This window comes from Coregonus clupeaformis, chromosome 33 (assembly GCF_020615455.1).
Source record: "Coregonus clupeaformis isolate EN_2021a chromosome 33, ASM2061545v1, whole genome shotgun sequence".
Lineage (NCBI taxonomy): Eukaryota > Metazoa > Chordata > Actinopteri > Salmoniformes > Salmonidae > Coregonus > Coregonus clupeaformis.
In genome coordinates this window covers 1,999,662-2,018,048 of record NC_059224.1, presented here as the reverse complement: position 1 = coordinate 2,018,048, position 18,387 = coordinate 1,999,662, and the positions used below count along the sequence as shown (strand labels likewise).

The following is an 18,387-nucleotide window of genomic DNA, read 5'->3' as shown; positions in this document are numbered from 1 at the left end:
TGTGACCCTGTACCAGTCCCTCTAGCTCCTCTCTGCCTCCTGGTCTGGTCCGACTGGCCAACAAGCAGATCAACTGGCAGCTGGTGCTAGCAAGGTACCGTACCGTACACACGCCAAACCACACATTCACATCAAGTCAACCTCTGACCTTTTTTTTTGTGTATTTATTTTTATTTGACCTTTTTGTTTTGAACAGGGAGTCGCCATTGAGACCCAGATCTGTCCGTATGAATTAGATTTAGTTTGTCTTAATATACCTTTTTAGTCTTCATCTTTTCTTATCAGTTGACTAAAACTCTGGACAATTTTAGTCTAGTTTTAGTCAGTCATTTTAGCCACATAGTCAGTGCATTTTTTATTTAATTTTTTAAAAATTCCTGCTGAAACTAAATGTGGGGAAGTCAAGGGGTGTGAGTGCCTTCAGAAAGTATAATGTTTTCAAAATGCCTCCAGGTCACATGTTGACGTGCTGAAAGCCTGTTGCCTTAAATGGTGAATGGGATGCACACTTCAAATACCAGTTGAGGGGGAAAAAATCTAGTAGCTCTTTTTTAAATTTAATTTTGGTGCACCAAAAAACTGTTTTTAATACGCGATTGCATTTAGAATTGTTGCTCAATGAATGGTCTTTATAAAAGCCCATGTTTTACTCCAGCAGCAACCAGCTGAGAGCTACAGGAGAACTTCCCTCCGAATCGGCTTTGGATGCTGTCTGATAGTTGTTGGATAAATAAGATGCATGATGACTAACCAAAATACACACCAATTTCATTCTACGAAATTATGCAAATTAACCTAAGCATGATGGTGAAATGTATTTCCATCAATTATTTCGCAATGGGATTTTTCTTCTCCCGTTCATTCTGGCAACAAATGTATTTATAGGCCTTTCTTTTTTTTTGTGGCGGGGGATTGGAGAGGAGGGCGAGATAATCGTTTTGCTGTTCTCCATCTTCTTTTTAAATAGGGAGCCAACATGTTTTCAACACTTTTATTTCCATGACTGATAAACTCATTTTCTCATGGTTCTCTCTTGTCTCTCTGCAGCGGACATATAGTGAGCAATATGTTTCGAACATTGAGTCACAATACAATCACAGAATCGAACTGCAATACATATAGAATTGTGAGAATCTCAATACATATAGAATTGTGAGAATCTCAATACATATAGAATTGTGAGAATCTCAATACATATAGAATTGTGAGAATCTCAATACATATAGAATTGTGAGAATCTCAATACATATAGAATTGTGAGAATCTCAATACATATAGAATTGTGAGAATCTCAATACATATAGAATTGTGAGAATCTCAATACATATAGAATTGTGAGAATCTCAATACATATAGAATTGTGAGAATCTCAATACATATAGAATTGTGAGAATCTCAATACATATAGATTTGTGAGAATCTCAATACATATAGATTTGTGAGAATCTCAATACATATAGAATCGTGAGAATCTCAATACATATAGAATCGTGAGAATCTCAATACATATAGAATTGTGAGAATCTCAATACATATAGAATCGTGAGAATCTCAATACATATAGAATCGTGAGAATCTCAATACATATCGTATCGGCAACTTAAGTATGGTGATATTGTATCGTGAGGTCAATTCCCAGCCCTACAGACTGGCAGGGGAATTTGATAATACTGTACCCAAATGTCCCCTTTCCATGGGCCCTACCAAGGGATTGCACTCAGCGTGTCAAACTCCTGTCTTGGTCTTTTTGTAGTGATCATGTATCTATAGTGATGTAGGCTAGTTAGTCTCCGTGTATTTTCCTGGGTGTAATGTACTTCCAATGTCCTACATGTCAGCAGCAGAATGAGGTTTGTGGGGGGGATTGACAGCTGTTCCACCAGTTATGAGGGATTTAGGGATTTATGAAACAGGGTTATTTAACATATGATGTAATGTCAGGTAGAACCTGACCCAGGAGGTGGGACTTATGACCACATGACTAGGCGCCAATTTCTATGGAATGGACTGTGTACTAACAAGTACTATGCAACATTTAACATTATTGGACCAGCATTTGTAGATCACATTATTAGACCAGCATTTGTAGATCACATTATTAGACCAGCATTTGTAGATCACATTATTGGACCAGCATTTGTAGATCACATTATTGGACCAGCATTTGTAGATCACATTATTGGACCAGCATTTGTAGATCACATTATTGGACCAGCATTTGTAGATTATATTATTAGACCAGCATTTGTAGATTATATTATTAGACCAGCATTTGTAGATTATATTATTAGACCAGCATTTGTAGATTATATTATTAGACCAGCATTAGTAGATCACATTATTAGACCAGCATTTGTAGATTATATTATTAGACCAGCATTTGTAGATCACATTATTGGACCAGCATTTGTAGATTATATTATTAGACCAGCATTTGTAGATCACATTATTGGACCAGCATTTGTAGATCACATTGTTGGACCAGCATTTGTAGATCACATTATTGGACCAGCATTTGTAGATCACATTATTGGACCAGCATTTGTAGATCACATTATTGGACCAGCATTTGTAGATTATATTATTAGACCAGCATTTGTAGATCACATTATTGGACCAGCATTTGTAGATTATATTATTAGACCAGCATTTGTAGATTATATTATTAGACCAGCATTTGTAGATTATATTATTAGACCAGCATTTGTAGGTTATATTATTAGACCAGCATTTGTAGATCACATTATTGGACCAGCATTTGTAGATCACATTTGTAGATCACATTATTGGACCAGCATTTGTAGATCACATTATTGGACCAGCATTTGTAGATCACATTATTGGACCAGCATTTGTAGATCACATTATTGGACCAGCATTTGTAGATTATATTATTAGACCAGCATTTGTAGATTATATTATTAGACCAGCATTTGTAGATCATATTATTAGACCAGCATTAGTAGATCACATTATTAGACCAGCATTTGTAGATTATATTATTAGACCAGCATTTGTAGATCACATTATTGGACCAGCATTTGTAGATCACATTATTGGACCAGCATTTGTAGATCATATTATTAGACCAGCATTTCATATAACATCTCTTACACATATTAACACACTTCTATCAACTGATGCGGCAGAAATCAGTTTTCTATAAATTACAGTGGTGATGGAAAATGTCTGTTCAGACGTACATCACATCTACAGTCTTTCTCATTGTGGTCTGTGAAGCTTCTGTTAGGAACTCCGTCTCGCCAGTTATCAACTGACAAGTCTTAATCCTACGTGGCTCCCTGTTCACCAGTAAGTGAATAGACCACTTGTCCCAACAGAGGTGGGGTGAAGTTGGAGAGGCAGCAGTATGGGGGAGGTGGGGTGAGGTTGGTGAGGCAGCAGTATGGGGGAGGTGGGGGTGAGGTTGGAGAGGCAGCAGTATGGGGGAGGTGGGGTGAGGTTGGAGAGGCAGCAGTATGGGGGAGGTGGGGTGAGGTTGGAGAGGCAGCAGTATAGGGGAGGTGGGGTGGGGTTGGAGAGGCAGCAGTATAGGGGAGGTGGGGTGAGGTTGGAGAGGCAGCAGTATGGGGGAGGTGGGGTGAGGTTGGAGAGGCAGCAGTATGGGGGAGGTGGGGTGAGGTTGGGGAGGCAGCAGTATGGGGGAGGTGGGGTGAGGTTGGAGAGGCAGCAGTATGGGGGGAGGTGGGGGTGAGGTTGGGGAGGCAGCAGTATGGGGGAGGTGGGGTGAGGTTGGGGAGGCAGCAGTATGGGGGAGGTGGGGTGAGGTTGGAGAGGCAGCAGTATGGGGGGAGGTGGGGTGAGGTTGGGGAGGCAGCAGTATGGGGGAGGTGGGGTGAGGTTGGAGAGGCAGCAGTATAGGGAGGTGGGGTGAGGTTGGTGAGGCAGCAGTATAGGGGAGGTGGGGTGAGGTTGGAGAGGCAGCAGTATGGGTGGGGGTGAGGTTGGGGAGGCAGCAGTATAGGGGAGGTGGGGTGGGGTTGGAGAGGCAGCAGTATGGGGGAGGTGGGGTGAGGTTGGAGAGGCAGCAGTATGGGGGAGGTGGGGTGAGGTTGGAGAGGCAGCAGTATGGGTGGGGTGAGGTTGGGGAGGCAGCAGTATAGGGGAGGTGGGGTGGGGTTGGAGAGGCAGCAGTATGGGGGGAGGTGGGGTGAGGTTGGAGAGGCAGCAGTATAGGTGGGGTGGGGTTGGGGAGGCAGCAGTATGGGGGAGGTGGGGTGAGGTTGGAGAGGCAGCAGTATAGGGGAGGTGGGGTGAGGTTGGAGAGGCAGCAGTATAGGGGAGGTGGGGTGGGGTTGGAGAGGCAGCAGTATGGGGGAGGTGGGGTGAGGTTGGAGAGGCAGCAGTATAGGGGAGGTGGGGTGAGGTTGGGGAGGCAGCAGTATGGGGGGAGGTGGGGTGAGGTTGGAGAGGCAGCAGTATGGGGGAGGTGGGGTGAGGTTGGGGGAGGCAGCAGTATGGGGGGAGGTGGGGTGAGGTTGGGGAGGCAGCAGTATGGGGGAGGTGGGGTGAGGTTGGGGAGGCAGCAGTATGGGGAGGTGGGGTGAGGTTGGGGAGGCAGCAGTATGGGGGAGGTGGGGTGAGGTTGGAGAGGCAGCAGTATGGGGAGGTGGGGTGAGGTTGGAGAGGCAGCAGTATGGGTGGGGTGAGGTTGGGGAGGCAGCAGTATAGGGGAGGTGGGGTGGGGTTGGAGAGGCAGCAGTATAGGGGAGGTGGGGTGAGGTTGGAGAGGCAGCAGTATAGGGGAGGTGGGGTGAGGTTGGAGAGGCAGCAGTATGGGTGGGGTGAGGTTGGGGAGGCAGCAGTATGGGGAGGTGGGGTGAGGTTGGAGAGGCAGCAGTATAGGGGAGGTGGGGGTGAGGTTGGAGAGGCAGCAGTATAGGGGAGGTGGGGTGGGGTTGGAGAGGCAGCAGTATGGGGGAGGTGGGGGTGAGGTTGGAGAGGCAGCAGTATAGGGGAGGTGGGGTGGGGTTGGAGAGGCAGCAGTATGGGGGAGGTGGGGTGGGGTTGGAGAGGCAGCAGTATAGGGGAGGTGGGGTGAGGTTGGAGGCAGCAGTATAGGGGAGGTGGGGTGAGGTTGGGGAGGCAGCAGTATGGGTGGGGTGGGGTTGGAGAGGCAGCAGTATAGGGGAGGTGGGGTGAGGTTGGAGAGGCAGCAGTATAGGGGAGGTGGGGGTGAGGTTGGAGAGGCAGCAGTATAGGGGAGGTGGGGTGAGGTTGGAGAGGCAGCAGTATGGGGGAGGTGGGGTGAGGTTGGAGAGGCAGCAGTATGGGTGGGGTGGGGTTGGAGAGGCAGCAGTATAGGGGAGGTGGGGTGAGGTTGGAGAGGCAGCAGTATAGGGGGAGGTGGGGTGAAGTTGGAGAGGCAGCAGTATAGGGGAGGTGGGGTTGGAGAGGCAGCAGTATAGGGGAGGTGGGGTGAAGTTGGAGAGGCAGCAGTATAAGGGGAGGTGGGGTGAAGTTGGAGAGGCAGCAGTATAGGGAGGTGGGGTTGGAGAGGCAGCAGTATAGGGGAGGTGGGGTGAGGTTGGAGAGGCAGCAGTATGGGGGAGGTGGGGTTGGAGAGGCAGCAGTATGGGGGAGGTGGGGTTGGGGAGGCAGCAGTATAGGGGAGGTGGGGTGAGGTTGGAGAGGCAGCAGTATAGGGGAGGTGGGGTGAGGTTGGAGAGGCAGCAGTATGGGGGAGGTGGGGTGAGGTTTGAGAGGCAGCAGTATAGGGGAGGTGGGGTGGGGTTGGAGAGGCAGCAGTATGGGGGAGGTGGGGTGAGGTTGGAGAGGCAGCAGTATAGGTGGGGTGGGGTTGGAGAGGCAGCAGTATAGGGGAGGTGGGGTGAGGTTGGAGAGGCAGCAGTATGGGGGAGGTGGGGTGAGGTTGGAGAGGCAGCAGTATGGGGGAGGTGGGGTGAGGTTGGAGAGGCAGCAGTATGGGGGAGGTGGGGTGAGGTTGGAGAGGCAGCAGTATGGGGGAGGTGGGGTGAGGTTGGAGAGGCAGCAGTATAGGGGAGGTGGGGTGAGGTTGGAGAGGCAGCAGTATGGGGGGAGGTGGGGTGAGGTTGGGGAGGCAGCAGTATGGGGGAGGTGGGGTGAGGTTGAGAGGCAGCAGTATGGGGGAGGTGGGGTGAGGTTGGAGAGGCAGCAGTATGGGTGGGGTGGGGTTGGAGAGGCAGCAGTATAGGGGAGGTGGGGTGGGGTTGGAGAGGCAGCAGTATAGGGGAGGTGGGGTGAGGTTGGAGAGGCAGCAGTATGGGGGAGGTGGGGTGAGGTTGGAGAGGCAGCAGTATGGGGGAGGTGGGGTGAGGTTGGAGAGGCAGCAGTATGGGGGAGGTGGGGTGAGGTTGGAGAGGCAGCAGTATAGGGGAGGTGGGGTGAGGTTGGTGAGGCAGCAGTATGGGGGAGGTGGGGTGAGGTTGGAGAGGCAGCAGTATAGGGGAGGTGGGGTGGGGTTGAGAGGCAGCAGTATGGGGGAGGTGGGGTGGGGGTTGGAGAGGCAGCAGTATAGGGGAGGTGGGGTGAGGTTGGAGTGGCAGCAGTATGGGGAGGTGGGGTGAGGTTGGAGAGGCAGCAGTATGGGTGAGGTGGGGTGGGGTTGGAGAGGCAGCAGTATAGGGGAGGTGGGGTGGGGTTGGAGAGGCAGCAGTATGGGTGGGGTGAGGTTGGAGAGGCAGCAGTATGGGTGGGGTGGGGGTTGGAGAGGCAGCAGTATAGGGGAGGTGGGGTGAGGTTGGAGAGGCAGCAGTATAGGGGAGGTGGGGTGAGGTTGGAGAGGCAGCAGTATAGGGGAGGTGGGGTGGGGTTGGAGAGGCAGCAGTATGGGGGAGGTGGGGTGAGGTTGGAGAGGCAGCAGTATAGGGGAGGTGGGGTGGGGTTGGAGAGGCAGCAGTATAGGGGAGGTGGGGTGAGGTTGGAGAGGCAGCAGTATAGGGGAGGTGGGTGGGGTTGGAGAGGCAGCAGTATAGGGGAGGTGGGGTGAGGTTGGAGAGGCAGCAGTATAGGGAGGTGGGGTGAGGTTGGAGAGGCAGCAGTATAGGGGAGGTGGGGTGGGGTTGGAGAGGCAGCAGTATAGGGGAGGTGGGGTGAGGTTGGAGAGGCAGCAGTATAGGTGGGGTGGGGTTGGAGAGGCAGCAGTATAGGGGAGGTGGGGGAGTTTTCACTCACGGGATACAGTAGAGAACCCCCCAGAAACCTTTGCAATGGTTAAATCTGCATACACATCGATTCCCTTTCATTTTAAGACAAGACTCCCCCTCTCTAGAGCCTTTGTAAATGAGGGTGGTGTGTCTGGACCTGTATCTGTAGCCTGCTGGTGAGGCTGGGTGGTAGATGTAGCCTGCTGGTGAGGCTGGGTGGTAGATGTAGCCTGCTGGTGAGGCTGGGTGGTAGATGTAGCCTGCTGGTGAGGCTGGGTGGTAGATGTAGCCTGCTGGTGAGGCTGGGTGGTAGATGTAGCCTGATGGTGAGGCTGGGTGGTAGATGTAGCCTGCTGGTGAGGCTGGGTGGTAGATGTAGCCTGCTGGTGAGGCTGGGTGGTAGATGTAGCCTGCTGGTGAGGCTGGGTGGTAGATGTAGCCTGCTGGTGAGGCTGTGTGGTAGATGTAGCCTGCTGGTGAGGCTGTGTGGTAGATGTAGCCTGCTGGTGAGGCTGGGTGGTAGATGTAGCCTGCTGGTGAGGCTGTATTCTATTCTTCATACTATAAAATAATATCAAATAATGCCATGGAATTCTAAGCAAGTCTAGTCTGCTAAATGAACTAGTGTAGCCCACAGCCATATGGCATAGATCAGGACCTAACATAAGGACAACTCAGAGTACGCTATTCTGTTCTTCTGAAATAGACTTACATTTTCTTCATATCATGTTTCTTTAGACCTGTCTAAAATAAATAATGGATTTATTGTGAAGGTGTAGGCTATATTACATGGATTTATTAGACTTTTTTAAATGTTTACGTTCCAAAGGTCTGCAGCCAGGAGATGCTAAATGTGTTCGTTAATTAACAGTCAATTATCGTGAGACTGACAGTTATTTGCTGGACCAACACTGGATGATGAAATTCCTTGACCACCACAGCCCTAGCCACCCCCATGCTTCACCACAGCCCTAGCCACCTCCATGCTTCACCACAGCCCTAGCCACCTCCATGCTTCACCACAGCCCTAGCCACCTCCATGCTTCACCACAGCCCTAGCCACCTCCATGCTTCACCGTAGGGATGGTGCCAGCTCTCCTCCAGATGTGACGCTTGGCATTCAGGCCAAAGAGTTCAATCTTGGTTTCACCAGACCAGATAATCTTTTTTCTCATGGTCTGAGAGTCTTTAGGTACCTTTTGGCAAACTCCAAGCGGGCTATCATGTGTCTTTTACTGAGGAGTGGCTCTCTACCATTAAAGGCCTGATTGGTGGAGTGCTGCAGAGATGGTTGTCCTTCTGGAAGGTTCTCCCATCTCCACAGAGGAACTCTGGAGCTCTGTCAGAGTGACCATTGAGTTCTTGGTCACCTCCCTGACCAAGGCCCTTCTCCCCTGATTACTCAGTTTAGCCGGGCGGCCAGACCTAGGAAGTGTCTTGGTGGTTCCAAACTTCTTCCATTTAAGAATGATGGAGGCCACTGTGTTCTTGGGGACCTTCAATGCTGCAGACATATTTTGGTACCCGTCCCCAGATCTTTGCCTTGACACAATCCTGTCTCGGAGCTCTACGGACAATTCGACCTCATGGCTTGGTTTTTGCTCTGGCATGCAGTGTCATCTGTGGGACCTTATATAGACAGGTGTGTGCATTTTCAAATAATGTCCAATCAATTGAATTTACCGCAGGTTGTAGACCAATCAAGTTGTAGAAACATCTCAAGGATGATCAATGAAAACAGGATGCAGCTGAGCTCAATTTCGAGTCTCATAGCAAAGGGTCTGAATACCTACAGTGGGGAAAAAAAGTATTTAGTCAGCCACCAATTGTGCAAGTTCTCCCACTTAAAAAGATGAGAGGCCTGTAATTTTCATCATAGGTACACGTCAACTATGACAGACAAATTGAGAAAAAAAAATCCAGAAAATCACATTGTAGGATTTTTTATGAATTTATTTGCAAATGATGGTGGAAAATAAGTATTTGGTCACCTACAAACAAGCAAGATTTCTGGCTCTCACAGACCTGTAACTTCTTCTTTAAGAGGCTCCTCTGTCCTCCACTTGTTACCTGTATTAATGGCACCTGTTTGAACTTGTTATCAGTATAAAAGACACCTGTCCACAACCTCAAACAGTCACACTCCAAACTCCACTATGGCCAAGACCAAAGAGCTGTCAAAGGACACCAGAAACAAAATTGTAGACCTGCACCAGGCTGGGAAGACTGAATCTGCAATAGGTAAGCAGCTTGGTTTGAAGAAATCAACTGTGGGAGCAATTATTAGGAAATGGAAGACATACAAGACCACTGATAATCTCCCTCGATCTGGGGCTCCACGCAAGATCTCACCCCGTGGGGTCAAAATGATCACAAGAACGATGAGCAAAAATCCCAGAACCACACGGGGGGACCTAGTGAATGACCTGCAGAGAGCTGGGACCAAAGTAACAAAGCCTACCATCAGTAACACACTACGCCGCCAGGGACTCAAATCCTGCAGTGCAAGACGTGTCCCCCTGCTTAAGCCAGTACATGTCCAGGCCCGTCTGAAGTTTGCTAGAGTGCATTTGGATGATCCAGAAGAGGATTGAGGAAAAATAGAACTTTTTGGTAAAAACTCAACTCATCGTGTTTGGAGGACAAAGAATGCTGAGTTGCATCCAAAGAACACCATACCTACTGTGAAGCATGGGGTGGAAACATCATGCTTTGGGGCTGTTTTTCTGCAAAGGGACCAGGACGACTGATCCGTGTAAAGGAAAGAATGAAGGGGGCCATGTATCGTGAAATTTTGAGTGAAAACCTCCTTCCATCAGCAAGGGCATTGAAGATGAAACGTGGCTGGGTCTTTCAGCATGACAATGATCCCAAACACACCGCCCGGGCAACGAAGGAGTGGCTTCGTAAGAAGCATTTCAAGGTCCTGGAGTGGCCTAGCCAGTCTCCAGATCTCAACCTCATAGAAAATCTTTGGAGGGAGTTGAAAGTCCGTGTTGCCCAGCGACAGCCCCAAAACATCACTGCTCTAGAGGAGATCTGCATGGAGGAATGGGCCAAAATACCAGCAACAGTGTGTGAAAACCTTGTGAAGACTTACAGAAAACGTTTGACCTGTGTCATTGCCAACAAAGGGTATATAACAAAGTATTGACAAAACTTTTGTTATTGACCAAATACTTATTTTCCACCATAATTTGCAAATAAATTCATAAAAAATCCTACAATGTGATTTTCTGGATTTTTTTTTCTCATTTTGTCTGTCATAGTTGACGTGTACCTATGATGAGAATTACAGGCCTCTATCATCTTTTTAAGTGGGAGAACTTGCACAATTGGTGGCTGACTAAATACTTTTTTCCCCCACTGTATGTAAATAAGGTATTTCTGTTATATTTGACTCTTGGCATTCAGGCCAAAGAATTCAATCTTGGTTTCATCAGACCAGAGAACCTTGTTTCTCATGGTCTGAGAGTTCTTTAGGTGCCTTTTGGCAAACTCCAAGCGGGCTGACATGTGCCTTTTACTGAGGAGTGGCTTCCGTCTGGCCACTCTACCATAAAGGCCTGATCGGATGTATAGTATCGACCTCAACTATCTCGTACCCCAGCACATGGACTCAGTACTGGTACCCCCTGTATATAGCCAAGTTATCATGGACTCAGTACTGGTACCCCCTGTATACAGCCAAGTTATCATGGACCCAGTACTGGTACCCCCTGTATACAGCCAAGTTATCATGGACCCAGTACTGGTACCCCCTGTATACAGCCAAGTTATCATGGACCCAGTACTGGTACCCCCTGTATATAGCCATGTTATCATGGACTCAGTACTGGTACCCCCTGTATATAGCCATGTTATCATGGACCCAGTACTGGTACCCCCTGTATATAGCCATGTTATCATGGACTCAGTACTGGTACCCCCTGTATATAGCCATGTTATCATGGACCCAGTACTGGTACCCTGTGTATATAGCCAAGTTATCATGGACTCAGTACTGGTACCCCCTGTATACAGCCAAGTTATCATGGACCCAGTACTGGTACCCCCTGTATACAGCCAAGTTATCATGGACCCAGTACTGGTACCCCCTGTATATAGCCATGTTATCATGGACTCAGTACTGGTACCCCCTGTATATAGCCATGTTATCATGGACCCAGTACTGGTACCCCCTGTATATAGCCATGTTATCATGGACTCAGTACTGGTACCCCCTGTATATAGCCATGTTATCATGGACCCAGTACTGGTACCCTGTGTATATAGCCAAGTTATCATGGACTCAGTACTGGTACCCTGTGTATATAGCCAAGTTATCATGGACCCAGTACTGGTACCCCCTGTATATAGCCAAGTTATCATGGACTCAGTACTGGTACCCCGTGTATATAGCCAAGTTATCATGGACTCAGTACTGGTACCCCGTGTATATAGCCATGTTATCATGGACCCAGTACTGGTACCCCCTGTATATAGCCATGTTATCATGGACCCAGTACTGGTACCCCCTGTATATAGCCAAGTTATCATGGACTCAGTACTGGTACCCCCTGTATATAGCCATGTTATCATGGACCCAGTACTGGTACCCCCTGTATATAGCCATGTTATCATGGACCCAGTACTGGTACCCCCTGTATATAGCCATGTTATCATGGACCCAGTACTCGTACCCCCTGTATATAGCCATGTTATCATGGACCCAGTACTGGTACCCCCTGTATATAGCCATGTTATCATGGACTCAGTACTGGTACCCCCTGTATATAGCCATGTTATCATGGACCCAGTACTGGTACCCCCTGTATATAGCCATGTTATCATGGACCCAGTACTGGTACCCCCTGTATATAGCCAAGTTATCATGGACTCAGTACTGGTACCCCCTGTATATAGCCAAGTTATCATGGACTCAGTACTGGTACCCCCTGTATATAGCCAAGTTATCATGGACCCAGTACTGGTACCCCGTGTATATAGCCATGTTATCATAGCCTCAGTACTGGTACCCCCTGTATATAGCCAAGTTATCATGGACTCAGTCCATTGTTGGGAAGGGCCCGTAAATCAGCATTTCACTGTTAGTCTACACCTGTTGTTTACCAAGCATGTGACATAAGATTTGATTTGACAATAAACAACAATGCCACAGACACAAATACAACAGCACCACACCACAATACAACAGCACCACACCACAATACAACAGCACCACACCACAATACAACAGCACCACACCACAATACAACAGCACCACACCACAATACAACAGTACCACACCACAATACAACAGTACCACACCACAATACAACAGCACCACACCACAATACAACAGCACCACACCACAATACAACAGCACCACACCACAATACAACAGCACCACACCACAATACAACAGCACCACACCACAATACAACAGCACAACACCACAATACAACAGCACAACACCACAATACAACAGCACCACACCACAATACAACAGCACCACACCACAATACAACAGCACCACACCACAATACAACAGTACCACACCACAATACAACAGCACCACACCACAATACAACAGCACCACACCACTATACAACAGCACCACACCACAATACAACAGTACCACACCACAATAAAACAGCACCACACCACAATACAACAGTACCACACCACAATACAACAGCACCACACCACAATACAACAGTACCACACCACAATACAACAGCACCACACCACAATACAACAGTACCACACCACAATACAACAGCACCACACCACAATACAACAGCACCACACCACAATACAACAGTACCACACCACAATACAACAGCACCACACCACAATACAACAGCACCACACCACAATACAACAGTACCACACCACAATACAACAGTACCACAATACAATACAACACACCACAATACAACAGCACCACACCACAATACAACAGCACCACACCACAATACAACAGCACCACACCACAATACAACAGCACCACACCACAATACAACAGTACCACACCACAATACAACAGCACCACACCACAATACAACAGTACCACACCACAATACAACAGCACCACACCACAATACAACAGCACCACACCACAATACAACAGCACCACACCACAATACAACAGCACCACAATACAACAGTACCACATACAATACAACAGCACCACAATACAACAGCACCACACCACAATACAACAGCACCACACCATAATACAACAGTACCACACCACAATACAACAGTACCACACCACAATACAACAGTACCACACCACAATACAACAGCACCACAATACAACAGCACCACACCACAATACAACAGCACCACACCACAATACAACAGCACCACACCACTATACAACAGCACCACACCACTATACAACAGCACCACACCACAATACAACAGCACCACACCACAATACAACAGCACCACACCACAATACAACAGCACCACACCACAATACAACAGCACCACACCACAATACAACAGCACCACACCACAATACAACAGCACCACACCACAATACAACAGCACCACACCACAATTACAACAGCACCACACCACAATACAACAGCACCACACCACAATACAACAGCACCACACCACAATACAACAGCACCACACCACAATACAACAGCACCACACCACAATACAACAGCACCACACCAAAATACAACAGCACCACACCACAATACAACAGCACCACACCACAATACAACAGCACCACACCACAATACAACAGCACCACACCACAATACAACAGCACCACACCACAATACAACAGTACCACACCACAATACAACAGTACCACATACAATACAACAGCACCACAATACAACAGCACCACAATACAACAGCACCACACCACAATACAACAGCACCACACCACAATACAACAGCACCACACCACAATACAACAGCACCACACCACAATACAACAGCACCACACCACTATACAACAGCACCACACCACTATACAACAGCACCACACCACTATACAACAGCACCACACCACTATACAACAGCACCACACCACAATACAACAGCACCACACCACAATACAACAGCACCACACCACAATACAACAGTACCACAGACACAAATACAACAGCACCACACCACAATACAACAGCACCACACCACAATACAATAGTACCACACCACAATACAACAGCACCACACCACAATACAACAGTACCACACCACAATACAACAGTACCACACCACAATACAACAGTACCACATACAATACAACAGCACCACAATACAACAGCACCACACCACAATACAACAGCACCACACCACAATACAACAGTACCACACCACAATACAACAGTACCACACCACAATACAACAGCACCACACCACAATACAACAGTACCACACCACAATACAACAGTACCACACCACAATACAACAGCACCACACCACAATACAACAGCACCACACCACAATACAACAGCACCACACCACAATACAACAGTACCACACCACAATACAACAGCACCACACCACAATACAACAGCACCACACCACAATACAACAGCACCACACCACAATACAACAGCACCACACCACTATACAACAGCACCACACCACTATACAACAGCACCACACCACAATACAACAGCACCACACCACAATACAACAGCACCACACCACAATACAACAGCACCACAGACACAAATACAACAGCACCACAGACACAAATACAACAGCACCACACCACAATACAACAGCACCACACCACAATACAACAGCACCACACCACAATACAACAGTACCACACCACAATACAACAGTACCACAATACAACACACCACAATACAACAGCACCACACCACAATACAACAGCACCACACCACAATACAACAGCACCACACCACAATACAACAGCACCACACCACTATACAACAGCACCACACCACAATACAACAGCACCACACCACAATACAACAGCACCACACCACAATACAACAGCACCACACCACAATACAACAACACCACACCACAATACAACAGCACCACACCACAATACAACAGCACCACACCACAATACAACAGCACCACACCACAATACAACAGCACCACACCACAATACAACAGCACCACACCACAATACAACAGCACCACACCACAATACAACAGCACCACAATACAACAGTACCACATACAATACAACAGCACCACAATACAACAGCACCACACCACAATACAACAGCATCACACCACAATACAACAGCACCACACCACAATACAACAGCACCACACCACAATACAACAGCACCACACCACAATACAACAGCACCACACCACAATACAACAGCACCACACCACAACAGCACCACAGACACAAATACAACAGCACCACACCACAATACAACAGCACCACACCACAATACAACAGCACCACACCACAATACAACAGCACCACACCACTATACAACAGCACCACACCACTATACAACAGCACCACACCACAATACAACAGCACCACACCACAATACAACAGCACCACACCACAATACAACAGCACCACACCACTATACAACAGCACCACACCACAATACAACAGCACCACACCACAATACAACAGCACCACACCACAATACAACAGCACCACACCACAATACAACAGCACCACACCACAATACAACAGCACCACACCACAATACAACAGCACCACACCACAATACAACAGCACCACACCAAAATACAACAGCACCACACCACAATACAACAGCACCACACCACAATACAACAGCACCACACCACAATACAACAGCACCACACCACAATACAACAGCACCACACCACAATACAACAGTACCACACCACAATACAACAGCACCACAATACAACAGCACCACAATACAACAGCACCACACCACAATACAACAGCACCACACCACAATACAACAGCACCACACCACAATACAACAGCACCACACCACAATACAACAGCACCACACCACTATACAACAGCACCACACCACTATACAACAGCACCACACCACTATACAACAGCACCACACCACAATACAACAGCACCACACCACAATACAACAGCACCACACCACAATACAACAGCACCACACCACAATACAACAGCACCACACCACAATACAACAGCACCACACCACAATACAACAGCACCACACCACAATACAACAGCACCACACCACAATACAACAGCACCACACCACAATACAACAGGATGCAGAAGAAAATACACTAATCTAACTCTGTCTCTCTCTGTCTCTCTGTCTCTCTGTCTCTCTGTCTCTCTGTCTCTCTGTCTCTCTGTCTCTCTCTCTCTCTCTCTCTGTCTCTCTGTCTCTCTGTCTCTCTCTGTCTCTCTCTGTCTCTCTCTGTCTCTCTCTCTCTCTCTCCCCCCTAGTAATGGGAAGTTGCTGGCCGTGGTTCAGGACCAGTGTGTGGAGATCAGGTAATTATAATAATAATAATATGCCATTTAGCAGACGCTTTTATCCAAAGCGACTTACAGTCATGCGTGCATACATTTTTGTGTATGGGTGGTCCCGGGGGATCGAACCCACTACCCTGGGCGTTACAAGCGCCGTGCTCTACCAGCTGAGCTACAGAGGACCATGGAATTATGTGAGATGGTCTGTACTCCTGAGTGGCGCAGTGGTCTAAGGCACTGCATCGCAGTGCTAACTGTGCCACTAGAGATCCTGGTTCGAATCCAGGCTCTGTCGCAGCCGGCCGCGACCGGGAGACTCATGGGCGGCGCACAATTCGCCCAGCGTCGTCCATGGTAGGGGAGGGAATGGCCGGCAGGGATGTAGCTCAGTTGATAGAGCATGGCGTTTGCAACGGCAGGGTTGTGGGTTTGATTCCCACGGGGGGCCAGTATATATATATTTTTTTATTCACTAACTATAAGTCGCTCTGGATAAGAGCGTCTGCTAAATGACTAAAATGTAAATGTCTGTCCGGTCGTGTGTGTCCATTCTAAACATAGCATTTTAGTTTTTTTTCAAGTTGATCAAATGTTGTCTACTCAGTAGAAACCCTCCCAGTGTGATGATGGCTTAACGTAATGCCTAATACAGAGGTCCATTTGACATTTTAACGTTAAATGCAGAATGTTTGTGTATATTCTATTATATGTGTGGGTTTTCGCCAACAGGTCTGCGAGGGATGACTTTGGCTCTGTCATTGGGAAGTGTCAGGGTAAGTGTCTTCTAAATCAAAGGGGAATACGTGAAGCATGAATATGTTAGCTACGAAACACTTATCAACACTTTGGTTCCTACCCTGTCACAATAACTCCCCCCTGGCATTTTCATTCGTTGTCATGTCAACAACACTGTATTCAAAGTGCCCACTATTATATTCTACCTATAGAATTAGAATAATCATTCTATTTCCATGATTCCAGCAGTTCACCCAAGTGTTTTGCTCTAAATCGCAATTCAAATCGCAATTGCAACATTTGGTTAAAAATAAGGCCTAGATTGTTTGCCAATATCGTGCAGCCCTACCCGGCAGTGTGGAAATGATCTCAAATAAATGCAGAAATTGATGAAAAATGCTGAAAAATATTTTTGGGTTGAATAATAGAAAACAATCAGATTGGAGAAAGACTCATTGAAATCAGAATGTATGTTTCCACCCAGGGTCACGCACTACTCATAAAGAAAATGTAGAACTTTCATTATTCAAAAACATAAAATACTGTCTCATACCGTCAACAATCATAATAATACCGTGATATTATATTTCGGCCATATCGCCCAGCCCTAACACACACAGACACACCCACCCCTCGCATTGCTCTTTATAGCTTAATATCTTACTCCGACTGACTGGCGAATATCCATACCTCACACACACAGATAGCTGCTTTGTGTGTTTTCAGTATTCTGATCTAGTGTGAGGAGAATGAGTGAAGACAGACCACTGTGGAGCTTGAAAAAAGAGAATTTCTCCTGGACTTCTCTTCTTTTTTCTGAGGTTTTGGGTCAACCCATGGAGTTGGGTCGAGGTTTGGGTCAACACATGACTATAAGAATGACTCTGAGTGAAATATAATCAGACCATTTTGGAGTTTGGCCTTCCGTTATCAGACATTGGACTTTTGGCCTGAGTGGAGTTATTTATGACAGCAGTGTCTGTGTGCGTTTATGCACCGTTTGTAGGCTGTGTGTGTGTGTGTGTGTGTGTGTGTGTGTGTGTGTGTGTGTGTGTGTGTGTGTGTGTG

General features: G+C 47.5%; 2 protein-coding genes across 2 annotated transcripts in view; one reads left to right on the top strand and one right to left on the bottom strand.

Annotated features, from left to right (window-relative positions):
* Positions 1-18,387, bottom strand: part of snx17 (sorting nexin 17) — a 649,426-nt gene that overhangs the window by 433,403 nt on the left and 197,636 nt on the right. The window lies entirely within an intron of this gene.
* The window catches only part of LOC121548470 (neuroblastoma-amplified sequence-like), a 100,448-nt gene that overhangs the window by 8,736 nt on the left and 73,325 nt on the right, over positions 1-18,387 (top strand). Inside the window, exons 4-6 of the mRNA XM_045210113.1 lie at positions 17-94; positions 16,558-16,605; positions 17,314-17,357. Of these exons, the coding sequence (XP_045066048.1) occupies positions 17-94; positions 16,558-16,605; positions 17,314-17,357 (170 nt within the window). The remainder of the gene's footprint in view (positions 1-16; positions 95-16,557; positions 16,606-17,313; positions 17,358-18,387) is intronic.